The sequence below is a fragment of the Dama dama genome, chromosome 15 (genome assembly GCF_033118175.1).
Source record: "Dama dama isolate Ldn47 chromosome 15, ASM3311817v1, whole genome shotgun sequence".
Taxonomy (NCBI): domain Eukaryota; kingdom Metazoa; phylum Chordata; class Mammalia; order Artiodactyla; family Cervidae; genus Dama; species Dama dama.
In genome coordinates this window covers 65,317,769-65,345,254 of record NC_083695.1, presented here as the reverse complement: position 1 = coordinate 65,345,254, position 27,486 = coordinate 65,317,769, and the positions used below count along the sequence as shown (strand labels likewise).

The window sequence follows — 27,486 nt, the reverse complement described above, 5'->3', positions numbered from 1 at the left end:
TGCTGATATGAGGAGATCTCCAAGATCTATTGAGGAAAAAGCAAGGTGTGTAATTGTGCATTCTTTTGTTGTTGTTGTTTTTTGTAATTGTGCATTCTTGACCCAAACTACCAGGGTGTGAATCCAGACCACCCCCACCCCCTCACTAGCTGGATGGCCTTGGACAAGTTATTTGACTTCTCTGTGCCTCAGTTTCTTCATCTCTGAAATGGGAATTGTGATAGGGTTTAATCTCAATTGTTGTTTTTATTTTTTACAAAGTTTAAGTGAATTAATGTTTGTTGTTACACCAGAACTTGGCATGTGATAATTGTTCCATAAGCGTTGGCAGTTATTATTTTGTGTGTTTGTATATGCATAAAATCTTCTGGAAGAGTATTTGAGAAACTTAGCCTTGATTTTCCCCAGGGAAGTGCATCTGAGAGTCAGTCTGGGAGACAGTGTGGGGAGGTAGGCATGCTCTTGGTTTTGTACCCTGGAGACCTGTTTGAACCTTTTACCACGTGTAGCTGTTACCTGCCTGACAGCACTCTGTACAGTTGCCCACCAGAAGGGCCTTTTGGTGCCCCTTGGATCTATGGCTGCTGTCAGACCTGGGCCATCTGAGTCCCCTAGGCCTCGAACCGGGCACCACAGAAGCCTTTTGTCTTGACAGGCTGCATCGGGATCTGGGGCTGGGCCACCTCCCTCGCTTTTTTGGAACTGCGACGACCTGCCTCCTCTCCCCCCACTTGCCGGTGGTAACAGCTGCCGCCCAATGCCTCCAGGTACTGCTACCCCCAGCCCCAGCCTTAGTGAGGGGAATAGAGAGTCTCAGGGGGCCTCCTGCTGCCCCATCTCCCTCAAGAACTCGCCCATGGTCTCTGGCCCCGTCCTGGGGAAGAGGTTCTCGGAGTGGAGGCAGACTTCCTGGAAGCTTCAGGGAGCAGTCACCTGGGAAGGCAGAGTGGCATTGGGGGGCTAGCTTAGGCCCAAATGGCCGTGGCCTCTCTTTTGCAGGAGATCCTGAAAGAGTGTGTCGCTCCCCACATGGCCGACATTGGGTCCGTGACCTCCTCGGCCTCAGGCCCTTCCCAGTACATCGCCAAGATGTTCAGGTGAGGATGCAGCCTCTGCGTGAGGAGGGAGTAAGGTGTGCCTGTCGAGAGCTCCTCATGGTGACAAGGGTTCCTCTTGTCAGCGTGGCGGGCCTTGCGCACACTGCCAGAGCGGCGGCTGTCATCTGCGCGCTGGTCACATTCTCGTGAGTGTGGGCTTGGGGGCCTGTCCTCCGCCTCTCAGTACCTCAGGGTCCTCATCAGGCTGACGGAGGTGAGGATTGATGAGGTCTTAAATGTAAAGTCCACAGGATAGTGCCCACTGCGTAGTCAAGCACCAATAAATAGAAACTACTGGTAGTTCTATGGTTCTAGGAGATAGGTGCCGGCCCCGTTTTACAGTTTGGGAAGGCTGAGCTGCTAAGTGGCAGCCTGACTGCAGAGTCCACTCTTACGTGCTGGGCTGCCCTCAACATCACTGTGAGAGGGCCCGTTCACAGAGGCGGCCACCTCGCCCTCCCCGCCACCAGCGAGGAGCCTTGGAGCACCAGGGGGCCCGGATGCCTGGTGTCCCCTCTGGGTCTGTCTGTTCAGCTCTGGGGTGTGCTCTGGGCTCTGTTCCTTGCGAAGACCTGGAGTGAAGTTTCTGGAAAACTGAATAGAGCTGTTCTACCTCCACCCCACCCCCAACTCCCCTCTTTCCCTACACTGACCCCTGTTAGCCATTCTTGCCTGAAGCCTCTGAAGCTCAGCCTTGAGAGATGAACTGACCCCAGTGTGCATAGGCCAGAAAGGGCTGGCGCCCTGCCCACCTCCACTGTGGCAGCTTCCCTCCCTCTTATCCAGACCACCTGTTCCTACCCCAGCTTCCTACCTCTGGTCAGACTGAGAAAGCATGGGCTTTGGAGGCTCAGTGAAGGGTACTTGGTCTCTCTGAGCCTCGGTTTCCCCATCTGTTGTTGTTGTTCAGTCACTAAGTCATGTCTGACTCTTTGTGACCCCATGGACTGCAGCATGCCAGGCTTCCCTGTCCTTCACTATCTCCCGGAGTTTGCTCAAACTCAGGTCAATGAGGCCATCCAACCATCTCATCCTCTGTCAACCCCTTCTCCTGCTCTCAATCTTTCCCAGCATCTGAGGATGGAACAAATAACCTCATAGCCTTTTCTGGAAGTGTGAGGATTATATAAATGAGATTCTTAGCATAGAGGGCACTTGATAAATACTAGTTCTCCCCCCTTGGCCTTCCCTGGAGCCCTACCCTCGCTGTGGTCAGTAGTTCCTGGTGCCAGCCATGGACTTGCGTGACCCTGACTGCCCACTCCCTTGGCAGGGCAGTGGAGGAGGGCCTGACGTATAGATTCCATGCAGCATGGAGCTCTGTGCTGCAGCTGCTGTGTGTCTTCTTCGAAGCCTGTGGGAGGCAGGCCCATCCTGTGATGAAGAAGGTGAGTGGGGGAGCGGCTGGGCCAGGGCAGGAGGTGGCGCTGGGGCTGTTAAACCATGACCTCTTGGAGGGGCATGTGTCTCTGTTACATCTGCACTTCATCCACACTCCCTACCCACCTTCATCCACGCCAAGGGCCCACAGCAGGTGCTCAGTACTGTGTCCCCAGGAAGGTGACTGGGCCAACATGGAAGGAATGAGAAGAGGGACAGAACCACCCCCCCCACCCCCACCCCCTAATGCCTGCTTGCTAGTCTTGCCTGGAGGTGATGGTTTTAAAACTCACAGGGAACTAGTATGATTCTTCCTCACCTCTATCTGTTTTGTTTTAATTCTTCAAATTTCCTATAACAAGTGAGCATCGCATGTTAAGCAGCCTTAAGTCCTGGGGAGGTTACTAGGGCCCAGAGGAAGCCATGTAAAGCTCAGGGATCACCCAGAGGTCCTCCTTAGCTCCCGGAGCAGGTGGGGGCCCAAGGACAGGCTGCAGACCTCTCTAGCAGTGGAGCAGCTCCAGGCCTCGTGGGCCCCCCTCACTACCTCCCCCTGATGCTGGTGGGACGAAAGGAGCCACCTTGGGAGGGTGGGGGCTGCCTTCAGAGGCCTGATCTGGGTGCTACCAGATTAGGTTGGCAAATCAGACCACTTGGAGAGGTCCCCAAGGAGTGAGGCTCGCAGCAGGGCTTTGGGGGACTATGGAGAGCCAGAGGGTGCAGCTCTGTCTCGGGGGGCAGCCACTCCACAGCACCCATTAATTTACTAATAGTACGTGTGGGTCTGCACTATCCAGACTTCCCCATTTTTCTAGATAAACTGGAGCTCTACATTTGTATGTAAAAATCTCCCAATTTTTACATGTTACTAACAAATACAAAATCCTGAGGCATTGAGGAGGGGTCAAGGACAGGTTAACTTTGTTTGTTGGTCCTTGACTTCCAAGGGAGCATAACCTGGGCCCCGTGCTCCTGACCTCATCCTCTTGGAGCCTCTGGCCCAGACTCAGCCGTGGTGCCTGCCCTGCACGCCCGTCTCACGCCTGGTCCTTGTCTCCGTGCTCTAGTGCCTGCAGTCGCTGTGTGACCTGCGCCTCTCCCCCCACTTCCCCCACACGGCAGCTCTGGACCGCGCGGTGGGGGCTGCGGTGGCCAGCATGGGCCCCGAGGTGGTTTTAGAGGCTGTGCCTTTGGAAATCGATGGCTCGGAGTAAGTGCGGCCCTGCCTGGCCTCCATCCCAGCCCCAGGAGAGCCACGCAGCTGGTCTCCTGGGAGGGTGTTCACGCCCTGGGTGGCAGCTCTGTGTGCGCTGGTCAGCAGGAGAGGGCGGAACAGGGCCTGTGCTGCTCCGTGCTTCCGCGGAGGATGGCTCCAGGCCGTCACCTCTCTCTCACTGGGCGTTCCCTCCCACTTCCCAGAGAGACTCTGGATTTCCCCCGGAGCTGGCTGCTGCCCGTCATCCGAGACCACGTCCGGGAAACACGACTTGGTTTCTTTACCGCTTACTTCCTGCCTCTGGCCACCACCCTGAAGAGGAAAGGTACCGTGGGCCCACTGCAGTCCTGGAGGGGTTGGGAAGGGCTCCTGCTCCAGCACCTCAGCCTTCGGATGGGCGGCAGCCTCCCCGGGCCAAGTGGGTGCTTGGCCAGTGCTAGAGCGCCGTCATCAGTGGGGCCTGAGGCATGGCCAGGTCCCCATTACAGGACCCTGCCCTGAGACAGGCAGACAGGGGCCTCATCTCCCACCACGGGAGACAGGTACACACCGATGTACACATGCAGAGCTGTTCCCAGTACACGTCCTGACAGCCCCACATCCCTCAGGGGGGCTCCAGTGAAGGCAGTCATGGTAAAGCCCCCCATGGGACACACAGTGCTCACTATAAAGAAAGACAGACCTGATGTGGGGATGGACTTGTGTAGCCCATGGTGAGCTAAACAGATTATATTCAGATCTCAGCTCGGCCACTCTACAGTTTGGTGACGTCAGGCAGGTTTATCCCCCCCACCTTGGGTCTGCACCTCATCTGTGAAATGAGGTCAGTAATTGTGATGGTGTGAGGATTAAATGAATAATCACGAAAGTGCATAGTACTCAGCCTGCCTTGTAGAAGTTATTCAACAAATGTTGCCAACTTAATTGTCCAGTAAAACAAGGTTTCAGAACAGTATGTATAGTACAGCACACTTTTATGTTTTTAAAAGTGTGCATGTGTTTGGAGAAATGTGACAAAAACAGAAGCGAGGAGGAAGATTGGCGGGGAAAGACTGTGGGCAGACATCACTTTCTATTTTACACAGGTCTTTTTAGTTTTTCCAAACAAACAGGTATTTGTTTAATAAGTGTTTCATCTGTGGAGCGGAGGAATCACCCAAATTCCTTCTGCATCAGTGGGCTTTTGGTGTGGGTAAAGATGAGGCCTATTGGCCAGGAGTGTGCCCAGGGTCAGACTGTGTCCTGTGTCACTCTAGCAATGGACCTGGCTCAGGCAGGCAGCACAGTGGAGTCCAAGATCTATGACACGCTACAGTGGCAGGTAAGGGGTCCGCTGGGGGATGTGGGGAGGACAGGTGGGCACAGGGTTGCCGGGCGTCACCTTCCTCGGTCATCCCCTCCCTCTCCAGATCTGGACCCTCCTGCCTGGGTTCTGCACGAGGCCCACGGATGTGGCTGCTGCCTTCAAAGGGCTGGCACGGACTCTGGGCACGGCCATCAGCGAGCGCCCAGACCTGAGGGTCACTGTGTGCCAGGCCCTGCGCACCCTCATCACCAAGGGCTGTGAGGCAGGTACGTGTGGGGTCAGGCCTGGTGGAGGATGGCTGCTGAGGCGTGAGTTCCCTGACCCTGTCTGGCCTGCTCGTTGCCTGAGCTATCACTCATCCTCTGCAAAGATCTGAGTGTCTGCTGGGGACCCGAGGAGTTGATGGGACGCTGAAAACTGCCCCCTTTCTCCCTTTACTCTCAACGTGCTGGCAGTTGTTCAGCCTTTATGTGGGGCTGGTCCTTCGCTGGCCCCATAGACTGGGGTGGCCCCATTCTCTGTGCTCAGGCCTTAGCCTCTCCTGTCCCAGAGAACCCCAGACCTCTGGTCCCATCACAGGTCCCCCAAAAGAAGGCCTCTGGGCTGTAGCCCCAGTGGCCATGGAGGTGGGATCATGTTCTGCCCCTTTTGTGCAAACTTTGGTCTTTCTGCCAGAGGCCGATCGTGCCGAAGTGAGCCGCTTTGCCAAGAACTTTCTGCCCATCCTATTCAACCTGTACGGGCAGCCTGTTGCAGCCGGAGATACCCCAGCTCCTCGGCGGGCCGTGCTGGAAACCATCAAAACTTACCTCACCATTACTGAGCCTCAGGTGAGCTGGTGGAGGAGCGGGAGGAACGGTCTCTGGTAGGTGAGGGGTGGTTGGGGGTGTTGGAAAGGTTGAGACTCCACCCACCATGACTCACTTGGACCTCTGCCCCCAGAAGAACAGGGGACCACATGGCAGCAGTGCACTGGGCTTGGGGCCCAAATAGGGAGGAGAGGAGGGGACAGAGACGAGGGGATAGTTCTGTGACCTGCTGCGCTTTGAATTTTCTCTTTTGTGTGTGTGTGTTTGTATTTTCTCCTGAACAACCATCTCCGTACCCCTTTGGGCTGCCAGCTGGTGAACAGTTTCCTGGAAAAAGCCAGTGAGAAGGTGCTGGACCCCTCTAGCTCTGACTTCACCAGGTGAGTACTCCACTTGAACTGGGGCAACCCAGGGAGCTAGAGGGCATGCTAGCAGAAGCCCTGTGTTTCTCTCTAGAATTATTTAGGAACGTCTTGAGGTATTGAATGACCCAGCTCCTCCATGAGGCCTTACCGGCTCCTCCTTCCCAGAGCGGCATTGTAGTCTGCTAGGGATGGGCCAGGACCATGGAGACGTGCTGCGCAGGTTCAAATCCCAGCTCTGCCACTTATGAGCTGTGACCTTGGACAAGTTAGTTATCTACTCTGAGCCCTCATCTGTAAAATGGGCATAATGATAGTACCTGCAATAGAGTTGCTATGAGGATCGAAGGTGTTGACACATGTCAAGTGTCAGGAACAGAAGCTGATATCTTATGAGTGCTGAATTAGGTACAGGCAGTGATTTTTCATGGGCTCCTTCGAGGCCTCTTGTCCTCCTCCCCCTGACCTTGCCCACCTCCTCCGTCCCCAGTAGACACGAGGACACAGATAGTCCACACCCACGCCCTTCCCCAGCCTCCGCTAAGCCCCTCCTTGGTCTCCTGTCGCCGAGCAGGTTGTCTGTCCTGGACCTGGTTGTGGCCTTGGCGCCCCATGCTGATGAAGCTGCCATTAGCAAGCTCTACTCCACCATCCGGCCCTACCTAGAGGTGAGCCGTGGAGGCCAGGAGCCCCGCACGACCGCACCTGGGGCAAATGGGGGCTCCTTGTGGTGTGTGTGTGTAGGGGGATGTCTCTATCTCTGCGCCTTGCTGCCACCCAAGACTGGGTCTTCATCTAGTTTCTTGTGGCATGGCTGCCCTCTGTACCTATCTAGTCCTAGATTCTTGTCATGTGGATGCCATGTTGAGGCCTCAGCTGCTCAAAGATGCCCCTTGCAGAGCTGAGACCTAACTCACTCACTGGGCCCATCCCTGCCTGGCCTACCCTTCACTCCACCCAACCTCATCCCCCTGCTGCCACTCAGGCCTCATTAGGTGGCTTTAAGAGTTCCAGACACAGCAGCCCTTGTGGGCCTTAGCCCGTCCCCTGCCTGCTGCGGCTAACCGCCAGGCAAGAGTCAGGCCAGCATGACCTCCTGAAAACTGTCACCACTGCAACGTGTAATAAGCAGTTACCCAGCGGTGTGAGCAGTGCCCTGGTGGAACATGCAGGCGGACACACAAGTCTAGGGCAGGGTCAGCCCACCTCCAGAGAGGTGTCCCTGGAAGAACAGAAGGGAGGGAGGGGGGCTTCACTCCCCCTGGCATCCCCTGCCTGGCCCAGAGTCAACTTCTTACCGTCTCTGGTCTCCCTCCCCTCTAGTGGGGTGTCACAAGCTCCAGAGGGCGGGCTTCGCTGGGTCCCCTCCAGGGCCGGTTGCAGCTCATGTGGCTGCTCTATGGGTGTTACTGGCCTGAGTGACGGTTGAGGCGTGTGGATGGATGGGAGGCCGCCCCAGCCTCCTTTCTCACCCTGTCCATCACACACCTTCCCAGAGCAAGGCCCATGGGGTACAGAAGAAGGCCTACCGTGTGCTGGAGGAGGTGTGCGCCAGCCCCCACGGCCCTGGGGCCCGCTTCGTGCAGAGCCACCTGGATGACCTGAAGAAGACCCTGCTGGACTCACTGCGGAGCACCTCCTCGCCCGCCAAGAGGGTGAGGACTCCAGGGGCCCCACTCCACCCGAGGGTGGACGGGCAACACTGGGGGAGGACCTGCCTGGAGACACTTTAGGGGGCTTCCGGGGCGAAGGTGGCATTGAGCGTCCTGACTGTTATCGCCCTGTCCCGCAGCCCCGTTTGAAGTGCCTCATACATATTGTGAAGAAGCTTTCGGCTGAGCATGAGGAATTCATCAGTGCCCTTGTCCCGGAGGTGAGGGGTGTGGGGGGTGGGAGAGATGGAGTGCATGTGTGAATGTGGCTCCTGAAGGTCTGCTGGGATCCGGGAGGGCAGATTTGGGAGTGGGAGTGGCCGGGGAGCATGAGCGCCCTTACCTGGTCCCTCTGCCTCAGGCTGCCAGCCCAGGGGTGGCCAGCTTGGGGAGCCCATGCTAATGGGGCTGTCCTGGCAGGTGATCCTCTGTACCAAGGAGGTCTCGGTGGGAGCTCGGAAGAATGCTTTCGCGCTGCTGGTGGAGATGGGCCACGCTTTCCTTCGGTTTGGCCCAAACCAGGAAGGTGAGGCCTGGGTGACCTGGGGCTGGGATGGATGCTCTGCTCCCAGCCTGGGGGAGGAGGCACCCCTCAGCCACTAGTCAGAGAGATGAAGTAGTGTGAGCTGTCTGGCCCTGGCCCCGGGCAGGCTGCTCCTCTCTGGCTGGAATTCCTCCTTCCTGGTGGGCCCACGATGCAGCGCACATAGGGGGCTCTGCCCCGGCAACTCCTCCTGCTCTCTGCCCCCCAGAGGCCCTGCAGCGCTACCTTGTCCTCATTTACCCCGGCCTCGTGGGCGCAGTGACCATGGTCAGCTGCAGCATCCTGGCCCTGACCCACCTCCTCTTCGAGTTTAAAGGTAAAGGCTATTTCCTTGAAGGCCTGGGAAGCCCTCGGGGTAGGACAATGCCCAGGAAGTTAGGACAGGGTGGCTGCCAGAATGGAGAGTGGTCCTGGGAGGGAGGATGAAGAGCTGGACCTGAGCCCAGCTGCCTCCCACCTTCTCTGCTGCCCAGCTCGGCCTTCCTCCTTCCACAGCTGCCAGTATTCTATTGTCAGAGTCCCGGAGGGTAGGGGTGGGGGGCGGTTAGATCCCTTGCCCAGATCTTAGTTAAGGTTCTGCTTCTTATCAGCCTTGTGAAACCCTGAACAAACTCAGAATTCTCCTGGAACCTTACTCTCTCATCTCTAAAACAGGGGAAAAGCATAGCACCTGTTCATAGGGTGGCTGAGGGACTAGAGGAGATATTCATGGAAAGGGTCTAGTCCTTTGCCGGGCACACTGAAGCCCCTCAGGGGTCAACTCCCACTCTTCTGGCCCCGCTGGGGCCTGGGGTCTGGGTGGGCTTCCCGGTGTCCCTGACAGTGGCCCTCTGGCCACCACAGGTCTAATGGGCACCAGCACAGTGGAGCAGCTGCTGGAGAACGTGTGTCTGCTCCTGGCCTCGCGTACCCGTGACGTGGTGAAGTCGGCGCTGGGCTTCATCAAGGTGGCAGTGGTCGTCATGGACGTGGTGCGCCTGGCCAAGCACGTGCAGCTGGTGGTGAGCGTCCCCTTCCCCTCGGCGGTGGCAACATGGCCCGAGGGCTGCCGGCAGAGACCCAGTGGGGCCTTGAGGACAGGCAGCTTCAGACACGTTTTTAGCCACATGCTGTCTTGTGCAGCAGAAGGTCGTGCAGGAGCCCTGGAGGGGCTGGTGGTGGAGGTAAAGGGGCACAGCGCCCAGGCCGCATCTTGTCATCCCCCCACGGCCCTTCCATAGCAGCAGGGGCTCTGCAGGGCAGGGCAGGGCCAGTGGGTAGGGCCACCCCTTGTCTTAGATGGCCAACCAAGGCCAGATTTCCCCTGTCCACAGCGCAGGTGAGAGTCGTCCTGGGAACAGAGCTGCAGTCTGGGCTTTCCTTGGGCAGCCCCCAAAGCTCCCTTTGCATTTTCCCTCTTCATTGTGATCTTCTGGGTTTGAGAAGACTCCTTTGGATGCCCCTGCTGGTATCGGGTCCCTGAAGAACCCTCTGGTGCTGGGTCCCTGGCCCCCTCCTGTTGGGCACAAAGGGTGCAGCAAGCTGGGACTGTCTTCTGAGCCCACTGTCCCCTGCGCCTGCCACCTCACTTTCCCACTTGCAGCTGGGTTGAGTCACATCAGGACTCTCAATTGCCTTTGCATCTGGCCTTGGGTTGGGTCAAGGCAAGAAGGGGCAGATGAGAGGCAGGACAGCCTACCCCCTCCCTCTAAAGCCTGCCACCTAACTGGGGCCATGGATTGGCGGAACGGTCTAGGTGGTGACTTATCTGTGAGTGACAGGGGTCAGTACAAGCCTTGAGAGGAGCCCCATGGAGGGACACCGCAGATGACACCTGCTGGCCACACGGTTCTCAGTCCAGACCTCATGAAGGCTGGAGAGAGGTCCAGCCAGAGATTAATACAGAGAAGCAGACAGGAAGCGTGGAACCAGGGGAAGCCCGTGGGGTGGGGGACAAACGGGGCAGGGTGCCTCCTCCCCTCAAGCCTGCGCTCTGCCCCGCAGATGGGCGCCATCGGAAAGCTCTCGGACGACATGCGGCGGCACTTCCGCATGAAGCTTCGGAACCTATTCACCAAGTTCATCCGCAAGTTTGGGTCTGTGCCCTGACTGGGAGGGAGCGGGGGAGAAGTGGAGGGACTTCCAGTCCCACCAGGACCGCTGCCAAGAAGGCACTGGGCCGGGGCACTGGAAGGGCTCCGGCTGGACCCCTCACTCTGGACCACACTGTCTGTCCGCAGCACCTCACTGCTCACCTGTGTGTCCCCCTCACCCCCCAGGTTCGAGCTGGTGAAGAAACTGCTGCCGGAGGAGTACCACAAAGTCCTGGTAAACATCCGGAAAGCAGAGTCCCGGGCCAAGAAACACCGGGCCCTCAACCAGGCCGCCGTGGAAGAGGAAGAAGAGGAGGAGGAGGAACCCGTCCAGGGCAAAGGCGACAGGTGAGCCCTGTGGCCAGGTCCTGGGGACCTGGTCTCCCCCCGCCTGAAGCCTGCCCAGGCCGTGCCCAGCCACCCTGCCTCTCCTGGAGCTCCCTGACTTGGGGCTTCTCTGTCCTTAGCATCGAGGAGATTTTGGCCGACTCCGAGGATGAGGAAGATGAGGAGGAGGAGCGGAGTCGGGGCAAGGAGCAGCGGAGACTGGCCCGCCAGAGGAGCCGGGCGTGGCTGAAGGAGGGAGGCGGGGACGAGCCCCTCAACTTCCTGGACCCCAAGGTGGCCCAGCGAGTCCTGGGTGAGCAAGAAGTGGCTGGCCCATGGGCGCAGAGGACAGGCTTGCCTCGGGCTAAGTTCGGAAGTAGAATGGCCTCTAGGGAGGCCAGCGGGCACCCTCACCTCTCACATACACACACGGTTGTGCTGCGGGTTCCCACCCAAGGCACAGACCTGGGCCTTGAGGGTTATGATGAGGGTGTGAGCAAGTTAGGACTGGCCTGCCACCTCTTCACCGCCTGACTCTGCCCCACCAGCCACGCAGCCTGGGCCGGGCCGGGGCAAGAAGAAGGACCACGGCTTCAAGGTGAGCGCCGATGGCCGGTTGATCATCCGAGAGGAGGAGGATGCCAACGCCAAGATGGAGGAAGAGGAAGGCGCCAAAGGTGGGTGCCCCCGAGGGAGGGGCCAAGGCTGCATGCATTTGCTTATTCATCCATTCACTCATCTGGTCATTCAGTCAGTGACCATCTTTGGGGAAGCATAGGTGAAAACAGATATAAGGAGCTTGTATCTCAGGCAACTTTTTTTTGTTTCTCAAGTTTTTTGAGTTTCTCAAACTTTGCTGACCACATTAAGAAATCTTTTTATGTTGTAACTCAGCTACTTATTCAATACTTCCATAATTCAAACAAAACTTTCAAAAGGCAGTACTTCCTCTTAGCCTGTGTCGTACACTCTCTTGATCTCTCTTCTGTTTTGTTCTATTTGCTTATCCTCCTCCTTTAAAAAAAAAATTTTTTTTTAAATTCCAAGTGTAAACTTGGCTGAGGTCTGGAAGCTCATTTAGAGCTTGAAAAGAGCCAGCCCCTCCCAACTTCCCGAGTCACTGTCTCCTGTTGTCCAGGGCTGCTCAGGTGTAACACCTCCAAGTCCTGTTTGGTCTTTCCTGTTCCCTCTCTGCACATTTCTCTCTCCATATCATGTAAGATCACAAAAGCCTAGGTCTTCTAAAATTTACGTCTTCCTCTTTATTTTGGTTCTCACCGCCGGCACACTGCAGCCTCTCAACTAGCGCTGTCACCGCTGCCCGTGCCGCTAGACTGACCAGCTATGTGACAGTGGACAGTCCCTTAACCTCCCTGTGCCTCAGTTTCCCCACCCCACAGTGGGTGTAACACCAGCACTGACCTCAGAGGGTGGTTGTAAAGATGAAATGGTAGACATGCTGGAGGTGGATGTGGCGACACTAATTCTCTCCTGATCTGGCCTCTCACTGCCCCCTTCTCATCTCAGTATATCCCATCTCCTTGCTCCCTTCTTGCATGGATTCCTGACACTGAATGTGCCCCACGCTGGCCCCCCCTCCATCTTCCTGGACCCTCTCCACTCTAAGATCCAGTGCAAGTCCTTAACGTGGCCTCCCCACTGTCCCTTGGCCTTAGCTGTGTTCCCTCAGAACTCCCCACAAGCCCAGGGACCACCCAGGTTCCGTACTTGGTCACACGCTTTCTGTGACATTGGGTTCAGTTCACTTTGTCTTCCTTCCAGCCGATCAATTTCAAAGTTCTCTCTCTTGTGTTTTTCTTTTTTTTTTTTTTTCCTTCCTGCTGCACCACGTGGCATGCAGGATCTGAGTTCCCCAACCAGAGATGGAACCCATGCCCCTTGTGGTGGAAGCATAGAGTTCTAACCACTGGACCACCAGGGAATTCCCTAACTAATTTTTAAGTGTACCGTTCACTCACACTGTTGTACAGCCCATCTCCAGAACTCTTCATCTTGCAAAACTGAAACTCTTGTTCACATGAAATGGCAACTCCCCGCTTCCCCCTCCCCCAGCCCCTGACAGCCACCGTTCTGGTTTTTGTCTGTATTAATGTGAATTTGAATATGAGTTGAGGTACCTCATATAAGTGGAATCATTCAATGTTTGTGCTTTTGTGACTGGCTTATTTCACTTAGCATAATGTCCTCAAGGTTCGTCCATGTCATAGCTCGAGTCAGAATTTCCTTCTTTTTTGAAGGCTGACCTTGTTCTCTTGTACATCTAGACCGCATTTTGTTTGTTCATCATCCAATAGTGGACGTAAGCATTGCTTCCACTTTCGGACTATTGTAAATAGTGCTGCTGTGATCATAAATGTACAAATATTCCTTCAGGATCCTGCTTTCAATTCTCTTGGGTATATGCCCAGAAGTGGATCATGTGGTAGTTCTGTCTTTAATTTTTTGAGGAACTGCCATACTGTTTTCTTCAACAACTGTACCGTTTTACATTCCTGCTAACAGTGCACAAGCGTTTTAATTTCTTTACATCCTCACCAACACTTGCTGTTTTGTATTTTGTTGATAGTATACATCTTAGAGTGTTTGAAGTGGTATCTCATGGTAGTTTTGATTTGTATTTCCTTAATGATTAGTGATGTTTAGCATCTTTTCATGTTTGTTGTCCATTTGTCTTTTCGGAGAAATGTCTACTCGAGTCCTTTGTGCATTTTTGAATTGGGTTGTTTGTTTCCTGTTTAGCTATAGAAGTTCTTTCTCTATCGTGGAGTTCAGTTCAGTCTCTCAGTCGTGTCCGACTCTTTGCGACCCCACGGACCGCAGCACGCCAGGTCTCCCTGTACATCACTAACTCCCGGAGTTTACCCAAACTCATGTCCATTGAGTCGGTGATGCCATCCAACCATCTCATCCTCTGTCATCCCCTTATCCTCCTGCCTTCAATCTTGCCCAACATCAGGGTCTTTTCAAATGAGTCAGCTCTTTGAATCAGGTGGCCAAAATATTGGAGTTTCAGCTTCAACATCAGTCCTCCCAATGAATATTCAGGACTGATTTCCTTTAGGATGGACTGGCTGGATCTCCTTGCAGTCCAATGGACTCTCAAGAGTCTTCTCCAACACCACATTCAAAAGCATCAGTTCTTCTGTGCTCAGCTTTCTTTATAGTCCAACTCTCACATCCATACACGACTACTGGAAAAACCATAGCCTTGACTAGACGGACCTTTATTGACAAAGTAATGTCTCTGCTTTTTAATATGCTGTCTAGGTTGGTCATAACTTTCCTTCCAAGGAGTAAGCATCTTTTAATTTCATGGCTGCAATCACCATCTGCAGAGATTTTGGAACCCAAAAAAGTCAGCCACTGTTTCCACTGTTTCCCCATCTATTTGCCATGAAGTGATGGGACTGGATGGCATGATCTTCGTTTTCTGAATGTTGAGCTTTAAGCCAACTTTTTCACTCTCCTCTTTCCCTTTCATCAAGAGGCTCTTTAGTTCTTCTTCACTTTCTGCCATAATGGTGGTATCATCTGCATATCTGAGGTTATTGATATTTCTCCCAGCAGTCTTGATTCCAGCTTGTGCTTCTTCCAGCCCAGCATTTCTCATGATGTACTCTGCATATAAGTTAAATAAGCAGGTTGACAATATACAGCCTTGACATACTCCTTTCCCTATTTGGAACCAGTCTGTTGTTCCATGTCCAGTTCTAACTGTTGCTTCAGTCAAAGGCTTTGGCATAGTCAATAAAGCAGAAATAGATGTTTTCTGGAACTCTCTTGCTTTTTTGATCATCCAGCGGATGTTGGCAATTTGATCTCTGGTTCCTCTGCCTTTTCTAAAACCAGCTTGACCATCTGGAAGTTCACGGTTCACGTATTGTTGAAGCCTGGCTTGGAGAATTTTGAGCATTACTTTACTAGCGTGTGGGATGAGTGCAATTGTGCAGTAGTTTGAGCATTCTTTGGCATTGCCTTTCTTTGGGATTGGAATGAAAACTGACCTTTTCTGCTGAGTTTTCTAAATTTGCTGACATATTGAGTGCAGCACTTGCACAGCATCATCATTTAGGATTTGAAATAGTTCAACTGGAATTCCATCACTTCCACTAGCTTTGTTCATAGTGATAACTTCCTAAGGCCCACTTGACTTCACATTCCAGGATGTCTGGCCCTAGGTGAGTGATCACACCATCATGATTATCTGGGTTGTGAAGATCTTTTTTATATAGTTCTTCTGTGTATTCTTGCCACCTCTTCTTTTTTTTTTTTTGCCACCTCTGCTTAATATCTTCTACTTCTGTTAGGTCCATACTGTTTCTGTCCTTTATTGAGCCCATCTTTATATGAAATGTTCCCTTGGTATCTCTAATTTTCTTGAAGAGATCTCTAGTCTTTCCTATTCTATTGTTCTCCTCTATTTCTTTGCATTGATCGCTGAGGAAGGCTTTCTTATCTCTCTTTGCTGTTCTTTGGAACTCTGCATTCAAATGGATATATCTTTCCTTTTCTCCTTTGCTTTTCGCTTCTCTTCCTTTCACAATCTCTTATTATCTTGGAGAGTAACCGTTTATCAGATGTATGATTTGTAAATACTTTCGTATCCTCCAGGCTGCCTTTTCATCCTGGGACCTTCATCTTTGACACACACAAGTTTAACATTTTTAATGGAGTTTAATTTATTTATCTTTATTTTTGTTGACTGTGCTTTTTGTTGGTTCACGCTTCTTTATGTCCGCACACATGAGGAGGGGAAAGATTCTCAAGTAGGGGAACTGGCAGTCTTCCTAGAGAAGTGGAGTGTATGCAGGAGTGCCTGGCTCCCCGGGAAACCTGGCACTTTATTAGAGTATCCAAAGAAAAAGCTGTATTTACTTTAGAAGTCGGGTCACCACTTCCTGGAGGGACTTTTGTCCAGGGGGCCCAGGATGGGGAGGAGGATGGGGCAGGAGTCAGGATCTCGTCCTCCACAGGACCAGTCTCCTGGGGCTGCAGTTGGCAGCCCCCACAGCCTGACGAGCCGGGAGGAGGCAGGTTGAAATTTGTGGGCTTCGGGAAGAAGGAGTGGGGAGGTCCCTGCGTGATCACAGACCTCTCTCTTTTTGGCTCCAGGGGAGGATGAGGAGATGGCTGACCTGATGGAAGACGTAGGCGTCAAGAGTGTGAGTAGTAATTCCTGCTGCTAGAGGGCCGGGGCCCTCAGACCTAAGCCTTGGGCCTCTAGCTTCTCGCCATCTCCCTGCTCCACAGAGTCACCTGCCCTGCTTCCTGACTTCTCAGTGGAGCCTTGGGAGTGCGCATAGCAGGCAGTCTGGAGCTTGCGATGTCACGGCCAACCCCTTTGCAGGGCATGGTGGGGGCTTGGGTCCCCCGAAGCACCCGGTGCTTCCTTCGGTGTTGGCTGTGCTGTCACCAGGAAGGGAGAGAGACGGTCCCTTGTCTCTCCCCCGAGGGCATATGCTGTGCAGGCAGCAGGGGCAGTAGCCGGCCTTCGTGCTGCCACGGGCCGGCTCCACGTGGGGTCGGGTACCTCCCGCTGGGGAGTGCCAAGGGCCCCATGTGTTGCCTCACTGATCCTCTCAGGAGGTGGGGACTCTATCATTCCTGTTTCCAGAGGGGGCTACGGTAGGTAAGCAGCCTGCCCAAGGTCACAGGGGTTGTTAAAAGGGTAAGCCCACATCTGCGCTGCCTAGCTGTGTGACCTTGCCTGGTTACTTGCCCTCTCTGAGCTTCAGTGTCATCATCTGTAAGTGGGGGATCAAGTGCTTGGAAAGGAACCTTTTCTGCTAATACAGGCGACGACTGCTTTTACTGCTGCCCTTAGCGAGTATGATCATGTCCCCTTGTTCATGAACTTTGCTTGTTGCTTCTTTATAGAAAAAGCACCAGAAGCTTAAGCAGAAAGAGGCTGACGACGAAGAGCTGGAGATGCCCCCTCAGTACCAAGGTGAGGCTTCCTGTCTTCTCTGTTTGAGCAGGTACGCTGTCATCTGCACTAGGCTGAGTGTGTTGCAGGGAGAGCCAAGAAATTGCAAGGCCTGGTTGCACTCAGGTGACACCAGCAAAGTTTGCCTGATACGTCACCTAGGACTGGGCTGAGGACCAGGGGACCTGGGGGTTAGATCTGTGTACAAATCTCCCAGCCCCTCTGGGAAGCCTCTAAGCCCACCCACCCAAGATTTTCTGAGACTTGCAGCCCACCCTTCTGGGGGGTGTCTCTTATGCGGCCTTGGGTCAGGCCAGATTAGTCCTGTGCTGGGGGTGGCAGTTGAGAGGCCTGCCCAGGGAGTCCCCCTGTGCAGTTGTTCCTGAGCTCCTGGAGTAGCTGCTAGAGGTACCAAGGTGGCTGCCCAAAGCCAGGGGAGGTCTCACCTCTGCCTCCATCCTCCCAGGCAGCCCCTGCAGGGTCCCTGCTCCCAGGCCCTTGCTCTGCATCTGGAGTTCTAGGGCCTTGTGTAGGAAGTCCCCGATCCCAGTAGCAAGTGTTTGCTCACAGCCCCATGCCATCAACCAGTAGAAGAATGCCATGGCTCCTTCCACTTCTTGGCCTCACAGGCCACATCCCAGCTCACCTCCTCTGCTCTAAGAAGGTGTGGTGAAGAAGTGGTAGTAGCATACAATGCAGCAGGAGCCTGGGTTCAGGACTGCTTGCCCAGCTGCTCTCAGCTGTGTGACCTTGGCCTGGTCACGCTGCCTCTCTGAGCTTCTGACTTCTTACCTGTAAAGGAGGATCATCTGGGCATCTCAGAGAGCTGTCCTCAGTCAGCACTGTGGGATTCCATCCATGACTGTGTGGAAGTCCAGACTGGAAATGACATCGACTTTGGAAGCACTTCAGTCTTGAAGCCTCAGTTTTCATGTCTGTACGATGGGATGAGAGCTGCCTTTCTATCTCACGGTGTTGCTGTGAAGCTGAATTGAGATCCAGCCTTAGTGCCTCATTTGACAAATAAGCCTAAGAGGCTCCAGGAAGTTAAGAGTCTTGCCTGGAGTTGAAGCCCAGTCTGCCTGATTTCAAAGCCTGTGATCTTTCTTGTAGAACAAATGGAGAAGGTCCAGTTTGGAGAGTGTGTGCTATTTTATGTTAGTCGAGAATATATATATTTCCCAGAGGTCACTGGTAGGTTTATGTGGATTCGAATCAGCCTGAGGAGCCCAGTGGTCTGATTGTCAAGTCACTGGCCAGTCCTTTCTCTAGGAGGGTCTTCGTCCTTTGTTGCTAGGGGACAGCCGTCTGGTCCTGGCTGTGACTTATCTCCCCAGCAGCGTTCTGAGAAGGTGCCTGTCGCCTTCTCCCAGGAGGAGGTGCCCTGGCCTCGCCTGACTCATGGCCTCTGTGTTCCCCCTTTAGCGGGAGGCTCTGGCATCCATCGCCCAGTGGCCAAGAAGACTATCCCCGGGGCTGAGTACAAGGCAAAGGTAAGAGCTGGGGGCAGGGGGAGGGCTCCCCTGGTAGGGGCTCTGGGGCCGAATGCCCATCACCACCCCAAGAGGCACCTTTTGTGGAGCCAGCATCAGGCCACAACTAGGGGCACACAGACGTCTTGTGGTCCAGGCCTCTGTTGGGTGGCCATCTCGGGGTGCAGGAGCTCTTGGGTGCCACCTGAGGCAGAGAATGATGGGAAGGGAGGACACGGCCTGTCACAACAGGGGCAAGGGTGGAAAGGAAAACCCACACTCCCGACTGACTCTATTTCTCTGGGTGAGCAGAAAGCAAAGGGTGACGTGAAGAAGAAGGGTCGGCTCGACCCCTACGCCTACATCCCCCTCAACAGAACCAAGCTCAACCGCAGGTACGGTGTGTGCAGGCTGGGCTGGCATGCGCTCATTACACTGTCCACTCGACTGCTCAAGTCTCTTCCAGTTTTCTGTTTTTACTTGTTCACGTGCACCTTCAAGTATTATTGACTTGAACTGCTCTATTAAACACAAAGGGCATGCTCTGTGCTGATCACATGCTGCCCACCTCCTGGCAGCGCCCCTTCTCCTTGTTCAAACTTGTGTCGGGGTCGGGGGCTATCTTCTGACATTAAGGGAAGGGGGACTGCCTGGTCTCAGGGAGACGTGACCCTCCTATTCCTTGTTCTTGCAGGAAGAAGATGAAGCTACAGGGGCAGTTCAAGGGCCTGGTGAGAGCTGCTCAGCGGGGCTCCCAGGTGGGACACAAGCTCCGCAGGAAGGATCGACGGCCCTAAGCCCCAGGGCCCCTTTCCTCCCCGGGCTGCTCTGTGGTCCAACCTGAGGCCCTTTTCAGCCCCCAGGCTGCCTTGACACCAGCTCCAGATGCTCCCGTCAGCAGTGGAGCCTGGACTCAGAGTGACTTGTTGGAACCAGGCTCAGGGTTCCAGAGGTGCCCTGGATTTTGGAAGCTCCAAGTGAGAATCTATTTCCCTTCTGAGATGCCTCTGGGATCTGGAGATGGGAATGTGGCTTCGTCACCTCCGAGTGCCTAGTGGGGCATCTGTGCTTTCCATCCAGAGTGTTTGCAAACAACAGAGTAGATAGACGGTCTTCCTTTCCTCCACCTGCCTGTAGCCCCGTGGCACTCAGCCTGGCTGCAGTTCTGAGTGTGTGAGATTTGCTGTGACCAGACATAGAATAAAGATGCAACACCATGTGTTGTCCCTAGAAATGCCGTGTTTCATCTCCTGCCTCCCTCAGATATAAGAACAGTGCCTAGTCATTGGCACCAGTGGCTTGACTGCTTCCCTACCAGTTCCGGTATCCAGTCTGGGGCATAGCATGATAGCCCTGGGTCAGGCTTTGGATCTTGACCCACCTGTTTGAGAGGTCTTCCCAACTTCCAACTAACGTCCCAGTTAGAAGGTGACATTTGGAGCATCCAGAGTGGCAGTGAATGCTCTGAACTTGGTCTGCAGAGCTGTGGTTGAGCACCAAGGACTCAGACTAAAGGGGAATTGCAGCACTGGCTGCCCCAGCCTGCCCCAGGGTACAGGTTTCTCCCAGCAGCTTTGTTCATTGATTCAGTAGGGTGTTTACTGAGCCCTTATCTACAGCCTGATCACCTACCTTCTTCATCCTCCCATTCTTTATCCCCAGACAAATGGATCAAGCTATGGTATGAAAAGCACTGTGTTTCCCACTGTCCAGCTTTTGTTGGTCTGGAGCAGAGAAGGGAGTGGTGAAGAGCTCTCATTGCTCCTAAGATCGTTTATCCCGTCAGCCCAGGATACTCCTTGTGCTTTCCCAGTAGGAATCAAGATGCAAAGAACCACATGCTCTTTCCCACCCCAAGGTATAAGGAACTGTGCTTGTCCCCTGGCATTGGATTGACAATTTTTCTTATCTCAAAATCTCCACATTGGAAATGGCTCCCAAGAGAGCCTGTGCACCATTCCTCTCATCCTCTCAGGGAACTCAATGTCAACTTGATCCATTGCCCCCAAATTAGGGCATTTCTTCTGCTGATTTGGGGCTAGGAAGCTGAGAGGAATCACATGCTGCCCAGAGGTGGCGCTGTTGACATGTCTTGTTCACAGAAAGTCTGGAATTGGAGAGCAAGGAAGAAAGGTCAAAAGAGGTGGCTATTAGGTTTGAAAAGGTGGTCTAACCATGACACCCTTTGTTATGCTTCTGGACACAAGGTGGGTCAAATTAAGCCGGCCCAGCCCTTTCCTGTTTCCATTCTCAGGAATGCAAGCACATACAGTAGAAAGTGTCACATGAAATAAGTATGGGTAGAATTGCCCAACTGCCCAGGATTGATGTCCTCAAAGTTTGAAGCAACTTGCTTATCATGGTGTATTTTCCTAGGAGCTTTGTTTCTTTCAAAAGTGGAAAGAACAGGTGACCTAGAAAGGTATGTGTTCGTGATATGTTAAACTCCATATCCTTTGGGAAATAGGCTTCAAATGCAAGTTAGCTTGATGCAGAGGCAAGAATTAATCTTGATCCAGAAACTTCAGGTGCTTGAAACATCTGTTAGGAAAGTCAGTGCCCTTTTGTGTGTCTACAGTGGGGAGAAGGAGAATTGGGCATATTCATCAGTGCAAGGTTCATTTGATTTCAGGGCAACTAGAACAGTGGAGGCCCCCCCCCCCCCCAAATTCAGATTTACTATGTTAATTTTGTTCTGTTTTTGGCAGTGTCAGAATCTGAGACTTTGGGCTTTATTTTCTGGGGTCCATCCTCAGAAATGGAAGACAACTCTGACTTCAGACTATACTACAAAGCTACAGTAATTAAGACAGTATGCTACTGGCACAAAAACAAATATAGACCAATGGAACAAGATAGAAAGCCCAGAGATAAACCCACACACCCACAGTCACCATGTCTTTGGCAAGGGAGGCAAGAATGCACAGGGGAGAAAAGACAGCCTCTTCAGTAAGTGGTGCTGGAAAAACTGGACAGCTACATGTAAGAGAATGAAATTAGAACATTCCCTAACACCATACACAAAAATAAAATGGATTAAAGAACTAAATATAAGGCCAGTTGCTCTAAACCTCTTAGAAGAAAACAGGCAGAATACTCCGACATAAATCACAGCAAGACCCTTTTTGACCCACCTCCTAGAGTAATAAAAAATAAATGAGACCTAGTAACTTAAAAGCTTTGGCACAGCAAAGGAAACCATAAAATGAAAAGACAAATGGGCCAAAGAACTAAACAGACATTTCTCCAAAGAAGACATACAGATGGCTAACAAACACATGAAAAGATGCTCAACATCACTCATTATCAGAGAAATGCAAATCAAAACCATAACAAGGTACCATTACACGCCAGTCAGGATGGCTGCTATCCAAAAGTCTACAAGCAATAAATGCTGGAGAGGGTCTGGAGAAAAGGGAACCCTCTTACACTGTTGGTGGGAATGCAAACTAGTACAGCCACTATGGAGAACAGTGTGGAGATTCCTTAAAAAACTGGAAATAGAACTGCCATATGACCCAGCAATCCCACTCCTGGGCATACACACCGAGGAAACCAGATCTGAAAGAGACACGTGTACCCCAATGTTCATCACAGCACTGTTTATAATAGCCAGGACATGGAAGCAACCTAGATGCCATCAGCAGACGAATGGATAAGAAAGCTGTGGTACATATACACTATGGAATATTACTCAGCCATTAAAAAGAATTCATTTGAATCAGTTCTAATGAGATGGATGAAACTGGAGCCCATTATACAGAGTGAAGTAAGCCAGAAAGATAAAGACCAACACTGTATACTAACGCATATATATGGAATTTAAAAGATGGTAACGATAACCCTATATGCAAAACAGAAAAAGAGACACAGATGTACAGAACAGACTTTGGGACTCTGTGGGAGAAGGTGAGGGTGGGATGTTCTGAGAGAATAGCATTGAAACAAGTATACTGTCAAGGGTGAAACAGATCACCAGCCCAGGTTGGATGCATAAGACAAGCGTTCAGGGCTGGTGCACTGGGAAGACCCAGAGGGATCGGATGGGGAGGGAGGCGGGAGGGGGGATCGGGATGGGGAACACATGTAAATCCATGTCTGATTCATGTCAATGTATGGCAAAAACCACTACAATATTGTAAAGTAATTAGCCTCCAACTAATAAAAATAAATGAAAAAAGAAAAAAACAGCCCTTGGAATGGGAGAGGATATTTGCAAGCAAAGTAACTGACAAAGGATTAATCTCTATACAAGCAGCTCATGCAGTTCAATATAAAACAATCCAATCAAAAAAATGGGTGGAAGATCTAAGTAGACATTTATCCAAAGAAGACATAACAGATGAAAAGATGCTCAACACATGAAAAGATGTTCAACATCATTAATTATTAGAGAAATGCAAATCAAAACTACAATGAAGCATCACTGCATACCAGTCAGAATGGCCATCACCAAAAAATCTACAAACAAATCAGCTCTACCCCAACACAAAAAGTTAAAAAAAAATCTACAAACAGTGCTGGAGAGACTGTGAAGAAAAGGGAACCCTCTTGCTCTGTTGGTGGGAATGTAATTTGATACAGCCACGATGGAGAACAGTATGGAGGTTCCTGAAAAAATAAACATAGAACTCCCATATGGCCCAGCAATGCCACTACTGGGCATATACTCTGAGAAAACCATAATTCAAAGAGACGCATGTACCCCAATGTTCACTGCAGCACTGGCCAGGATGTGGAAGCAACCTACCTACATGTCTATTGACAGATGAATGGATAAAGCTGTGATACATGTAAATACAATGGAATCTTATTCAGCCTTACACAAGATTAGCTCATTTGCAGTGATGTGGATGGACCTGGAGTCTGTCATACAGAGTGAAGTAAATCAGAAAAATAAATATGGTATGCGTGTTAAGTTGATTCAGTCATGTCCATCTGTTTGTGATCCTGTGGACTGTAGCCCACCAGGCTCCTCTGTCCATGGGATTCTCCAGGCAAGAATACTAGAGTGGGTTACCATGCCCTTATCCAGGGGATCTTCCTGACCCAGGGATTGAAGCTGCATCTCTTTTGTTTCCTGTGATGGCAGGCAAATTCTTTACCACTAGTGCCACCTGGGAAGCCCAAATACTATATATTTATGCCTATATATGGAATCTAGGAAAATGGTACAGATGAACCTATTTGCAGGGCAAGAATAGAAAAGCAGATGTATGGAGAAGGAAATGGCAACCCACTCCAGTATTCTTGTTTGGGAAATCTCATGGACAGAGGAGCCTGGTGGGCTTAGTCCTTGGGGTCACAAAAGAGTTGGACACAACTTGACGACTAAACAACAACAACAATATGGATATACTGCATTTTATCTGTCCATTCATCAATTGACGAACATTTGGATTGTACCTACTTTTTGGCTATTATAAATAAAACTGCTCCAAACATTCATGTACAAAAAAAAAAAAAAGCAGATGTAGAGAACAGACATGTGGACATAGTGGGGGAAGGGGAGGGTGGGACAAATTGGGAATGTGACATTGATATATATACACTACCGTGAGTAAAATAGATAGCTAGCAGGAAGCTTCTGTTTAGCACAGGGAGCTCAACTCTGTGCTCTGTGATGATCTGGAGGGGTAGGGTGGGGATCGGGGGGTTGGGAGGGAAGCTCAAGACTGAGGAGATACATGTATACATGTAGCTCATTCACTCTGTTGTACAGAAGAAACTATCACAACATTTTGAAGCAATTATACTCCAATTTAAATGAAGGTATGATGAAACATAAAAAAATAAAACAGAAATGGAAGACAAAACATACCCACCCTGACTGCACCAAAACAGCAACACTTGTGCTGGCCGTGAATTTGGCATCATTCTGGGGATTTGCAAAGGCAGTCTGCTCGTATGCCCTATCAACACAACGCTCTGGACACAGGTGGGTCAGGTTAAAGCAACCCTGCCCCTTCTTGGGAGATGATGTATCTCAAGATGGCCTCAGCAGGTGTGGCAGTGGCTGTCCCCACAGTTCATCCCTGGCATAGGCTATCTTATTAGGTCTTTGGCGCTTTTGCAAGCCTACATCTGTCCACATGCTTGATCCTGTGTTTTCTCTGTTGTTTACAAGTGAGAAAATTACTTAAGAAATTAAAGTAGTCCCTGTTTTCATTCATCTTCGTTGCATATGTTTCTTCAAAAGGTAACTTAGAAAATTGGAATGTATTCTATATTTGACTTAAAAGTATTAATGACAAAGATTTGGGAATTCCCTGGCAGTCCAGTAGTTAGGACTCCTCACTTTCACTGTTGAGGGCTCATAGTTGAGGAACAAAGATCCTACAAGTTTTACAGCTCGGCCAAAAAAAAAAAAAGTAAAGAGTCACAGAAGTTATGAGAAACAGTATGGAAAAAACAGAAAGGTGAAAAATGGGCTAGAATCCTTCCACTAAATTCTCACTGTTAATCCTAGTATATTTCATTTGTTTCTATACACAGGGCTTTTTTGACAAAAATCAGAGTTTTCAATTATAAGTTTATAGTCTAAGCTTGCACTTGGCTATCACAAAATTTTTACCCTACTGATGTATAAACATTTCATAAGCATGATTTCAGTGTCCCAGCTTAAATATCTGCCTGGTAGATGTAGCTCAGTTTACTTAGAAATGGTCTTTGAGTCCATAAGTATGTTGTTCCTTGATGCCCTCACTGGGCTTCCTGGGTAGCTCAGCTGGTAAAGAGTCTGCTTGCAATGTAGGAGACCCCAGTTCGATTCCTGGGTTGGGAAGTTCTCCTGGAGAAGGGATAGGCTACCCACTCCAGTATTCTTGGGCTTCTCTGGTGGCTCAACTGGTAAAGAATCCAACTGCAATGTCGGAGACCTGAGTTCCATCCCCGAGTTGGGAAGACTCCCTGGGGAAGGTCATGGCAAACCACTCAGTATTCTTGCCTAGAGAAACCCCATGGACAGAGGAGCCTGAGCGCCTACAGCCCATGGGGGTCACAAAGAGTTGGACACGACTGAGCAAGTAAGCACACAGCACAATGCCATCACTAGATGCTGGATCATGTGCGAAGCAATATTTAGAAAATGACACGATGACAGCTCCTTGTTCTATTTTTTGCTAGACATTATTATGAATGGATAGATGACTGTGCTCCAGAAAATTACCCAGATTTGGAGCAATGTGAGCTCGCTTGCCATTTCCTGAAATCATGCTTAGTGTCACTGCTGCCATTAGAAATATTCACCAGGGTGTTAGAGCCTGGCCGAGTCATCCAGGTCCAGCAGTGCTGGAAGGTTTTATCCCATTTATGGCTGTTGTCAGTAATGAGTAAATATTGATTAAGAAAGTGGGTGAGGGTATAATGGCTTGCCACTGCATACGCAGTCTGCATGTTCATCCCCGTTGAGTTCTGGATATCAGCTTTGCAATCTCAAATCAGCCTTGGGACTTCCCTGGTGGTCCAGTGGTTGGGAATCTGCCTGCATATTCAGGGCACACTAGTTAGATCTTTGCTCTGGGGAGATTCCACATGCTGCAGAGCAACTAAGTCCATGTACCATGACTATTGAGCCTCTGCTCTACAGCCCTGGAGTCACAACTACTGAAGCCCGAGAGCCCTAGAGCCTGTGCTCTACAACAAGAGAAGCCACTGCAGTGAGAAGGAAGAGGCGCCCCCCTGCTCGCCACAACTAGAGAAAGCCCACACACAGCAACAAAGACCCAGTGCAGCCAAAAATAAAAATGTGGTTTAGTCACTAAGTTGTGTCCGACTCTTTGTGACCCCATGGACTGCAGCCCACCAGGCTCCTCTGTCCATGGGCTTTCCCAGGCAAGAATACTGGAAATGGGTTGCCATTTCCTTCTCCAGGGGATCTTCCTGACCCAGGGATTGAAACTGCATCTCCTGCATTGCAGGCAGTCTCTTGTATTGCAGGGGGATTCTCTACCAACTGAACCACAAGGGAAGATCCGAATGTTTATTTATAAAAATAATTAAATTTAAAATCAGTGTTGATCAAAACAAAAAAATAAAGGAAGTAAAATCGGAGTTGATAGGCTCAGTGAAGTAAAAACGGACTCACAAGACTCCTAGTTGGAATTGCCATTTATTAACTCATAATGAGAACGATAACTACTACAGGGCCGGAGACTTGGTGTCATGGTGACCGCTCTGGACATACTGTGCCCTGAAAAAGGAGTCAAAATCTGAGGCTTCAGTGAGCATGAAACAGGCAAAGGGAATCATGTGAGTGATATGTTACTAAGGTCAATGCTGTCGGACCACTGTCCTTGGTGTATGGGATATAAATACTGCCCACTGGGTGCCTCTCGGTTCTGTGTACTGCTGCACAACAGGCCCAATCCTTCCTCTCTGGTATCTTCTAGGCTCTTTGGACCCACCCTCCTTCTTTCCAGAAGCTTTCCTGAGATTTAATTTGGCTCCTGCCTTCTTCACTTCAGTGCAGACTGAAGGGTTTGAATTCTAGAGGGCAGCCTGATTTCCAGATTCCAGGGATGTCACCCTGCAGACCCACAGGTTCCAATTACAGAGCTGACACAATTTTTATCCAGACATTCAGAGAGGGTCTGAGGCACTGTTTATAGGAAGATGGATTTGTGAACCATGCTAGAAACAGCTCATACGGTCCAGTGGCTCCTCGGTAGGTCTTGCAAGATCTTGAAAAGTCTTGCTTTGCCCTGGAATGGTTGCTCTGCCATAGATCTCGGACTTGAGGCAATTGAACCTGAAGTACATCCATGGCCAATAACCCTCTGTTATAAAACACCATAAAAATGACGAGGCGCAGTGTTACCCCAGCAGATTTTTACACGGCTGCCTGTATGTGTGTATTGATTGGATCACTGTGTGAAAATACTTATCTGAAAATGGCCTTCCTTAATCATTCTGGCAGGTAGTTCAACTCCTTCTGAGTAGGTAGAGTATACCTCCAAGACAAATAATAATCAGCTAGCAAAGCTGACATCTAGTATTTATTCTGCAGAAAACCCTTCCCTGCCCACAGGAGGGTCATCACAGGGGTTATATGAATCCCTTCCCTTAGGACGCTACACAGGGCACAGTCACACCTGATCCACAGTTACCTGCACAGGTGACAGAGGCAACTACAACTCGAGCTGTACAGAGCCTCATTGTGGTAAGATGTTCACCTTCATGATCATCCCTGGTGGCTCAGCTGGTAAAGAATCCGCCTGAAGCACAGGAGACCTGGGTTCGATCCCTGGTTTGGGAAGATCCCCTGGAGAAGGGAACGGCTACCCACTCCAGTATTCTGGCCT

The 27,486-nt window shown here is 51.3% G+C and overlaps 1 protein-coding gene across 1 annotated transcript in view; it reads left to right on the top strand.

Moving 5' to 3' along the window:
* Positions 1 to 19,401, top strand: part of RRP12 (ribosomal RNA processing 12 homolog) — a 28,685-nt gene extending 9,284 nt beyond the window's left edge. The window contains exons 11-34 of the mRNA XM_061162294.1: positions 656 to 767; positions 1,000 to 1,097; positions 2,371 to 2,485; positions 3,545 to 3,687; positions 3,897 to 4,018; positions 4,950 to 5,014; positions 5,103 to 5,265; positions 5,675 to 5,829; positions 6,121 to 6,188; positions 6,745 to 6,838; positions 7,667 to 7,825; positions 7,963 to 8,043; positions 8,243 to 8,348; positions 8,575 to 8,682; positions 9,210 to 9,367; positions 10,350 to 10,441; positions 10,625 to 10,786; positions 10,906 to 11,078; positions 11,314 to 11,442; positions 15,899 to 15,948; positions 16,664 to 16,733; positions 18,138 to 18,205; positions 18,497 to 18,579; positions 18,879 to 19,401. Coding sequence (XP_061018277.1) covers positions 656 to 767; positions 1,000 to 1,097; positions 2,371 to 2,485; positions 3,545 to 3,687; positions 3,897 to 4,018; positions 4,950 to 5,014; positions 5,103 to 5,265; positions 5,675 to 5,829; positions 6,121 to 6,188; positions 6,745 to 6,838; positions 7,667 to 7,825; positions 7,963 to 8,043; positions 8,243 to 8,348; positions 8,575 to 8,682; positions 9,210 to 9,367; positions 10,350 to 10,441; positions 10,625 to 10,786; positions 10,906 to 11,078; positions 11,314 to 11,442; positions 15,899 to 15,948; positions 16,664 to 16,733; positions 18,138 to 18,205; positions 18,497 to 18,579; positions 18,879 to 18,981 — 2,677 coding nt within the window. The 3' untranslated portion in view covers positions 18,982 to 19,401. The remainder of the gene's footprint in view (positions 1 to 655; positions 768 to 999; positions 1,098 to 2,370; positions 2,486 to 3,544; positions 3,688 to 3,896; positions 4,019 to 4,949; positions 5,015 to 5,102; positions 5,266 to 5,674; positions 5,830 to 6,120; positions 6,189 to 6,744; positions 6,839 to 7,666; positions 7,826 to 7,962; positions 8,044 to 8,242; positions 8,349 to 8,574; positions 8,683 to 9,209; positions 9,368 to 10,349; positions 10,442 to 10,624; positions 10,787 to 10,905; positions 11,079 to 11,313; positions 11,443 to 15,898; positions 15,949 to 16,663; positions 16,734 to 18,137; positions 18,206 to 18,496; positions 18,580 to 18,878) is intronic.
* The last annotated feature ends 8,085 nt before the right edge of the window (positions 19,402 to 27,486 follow it).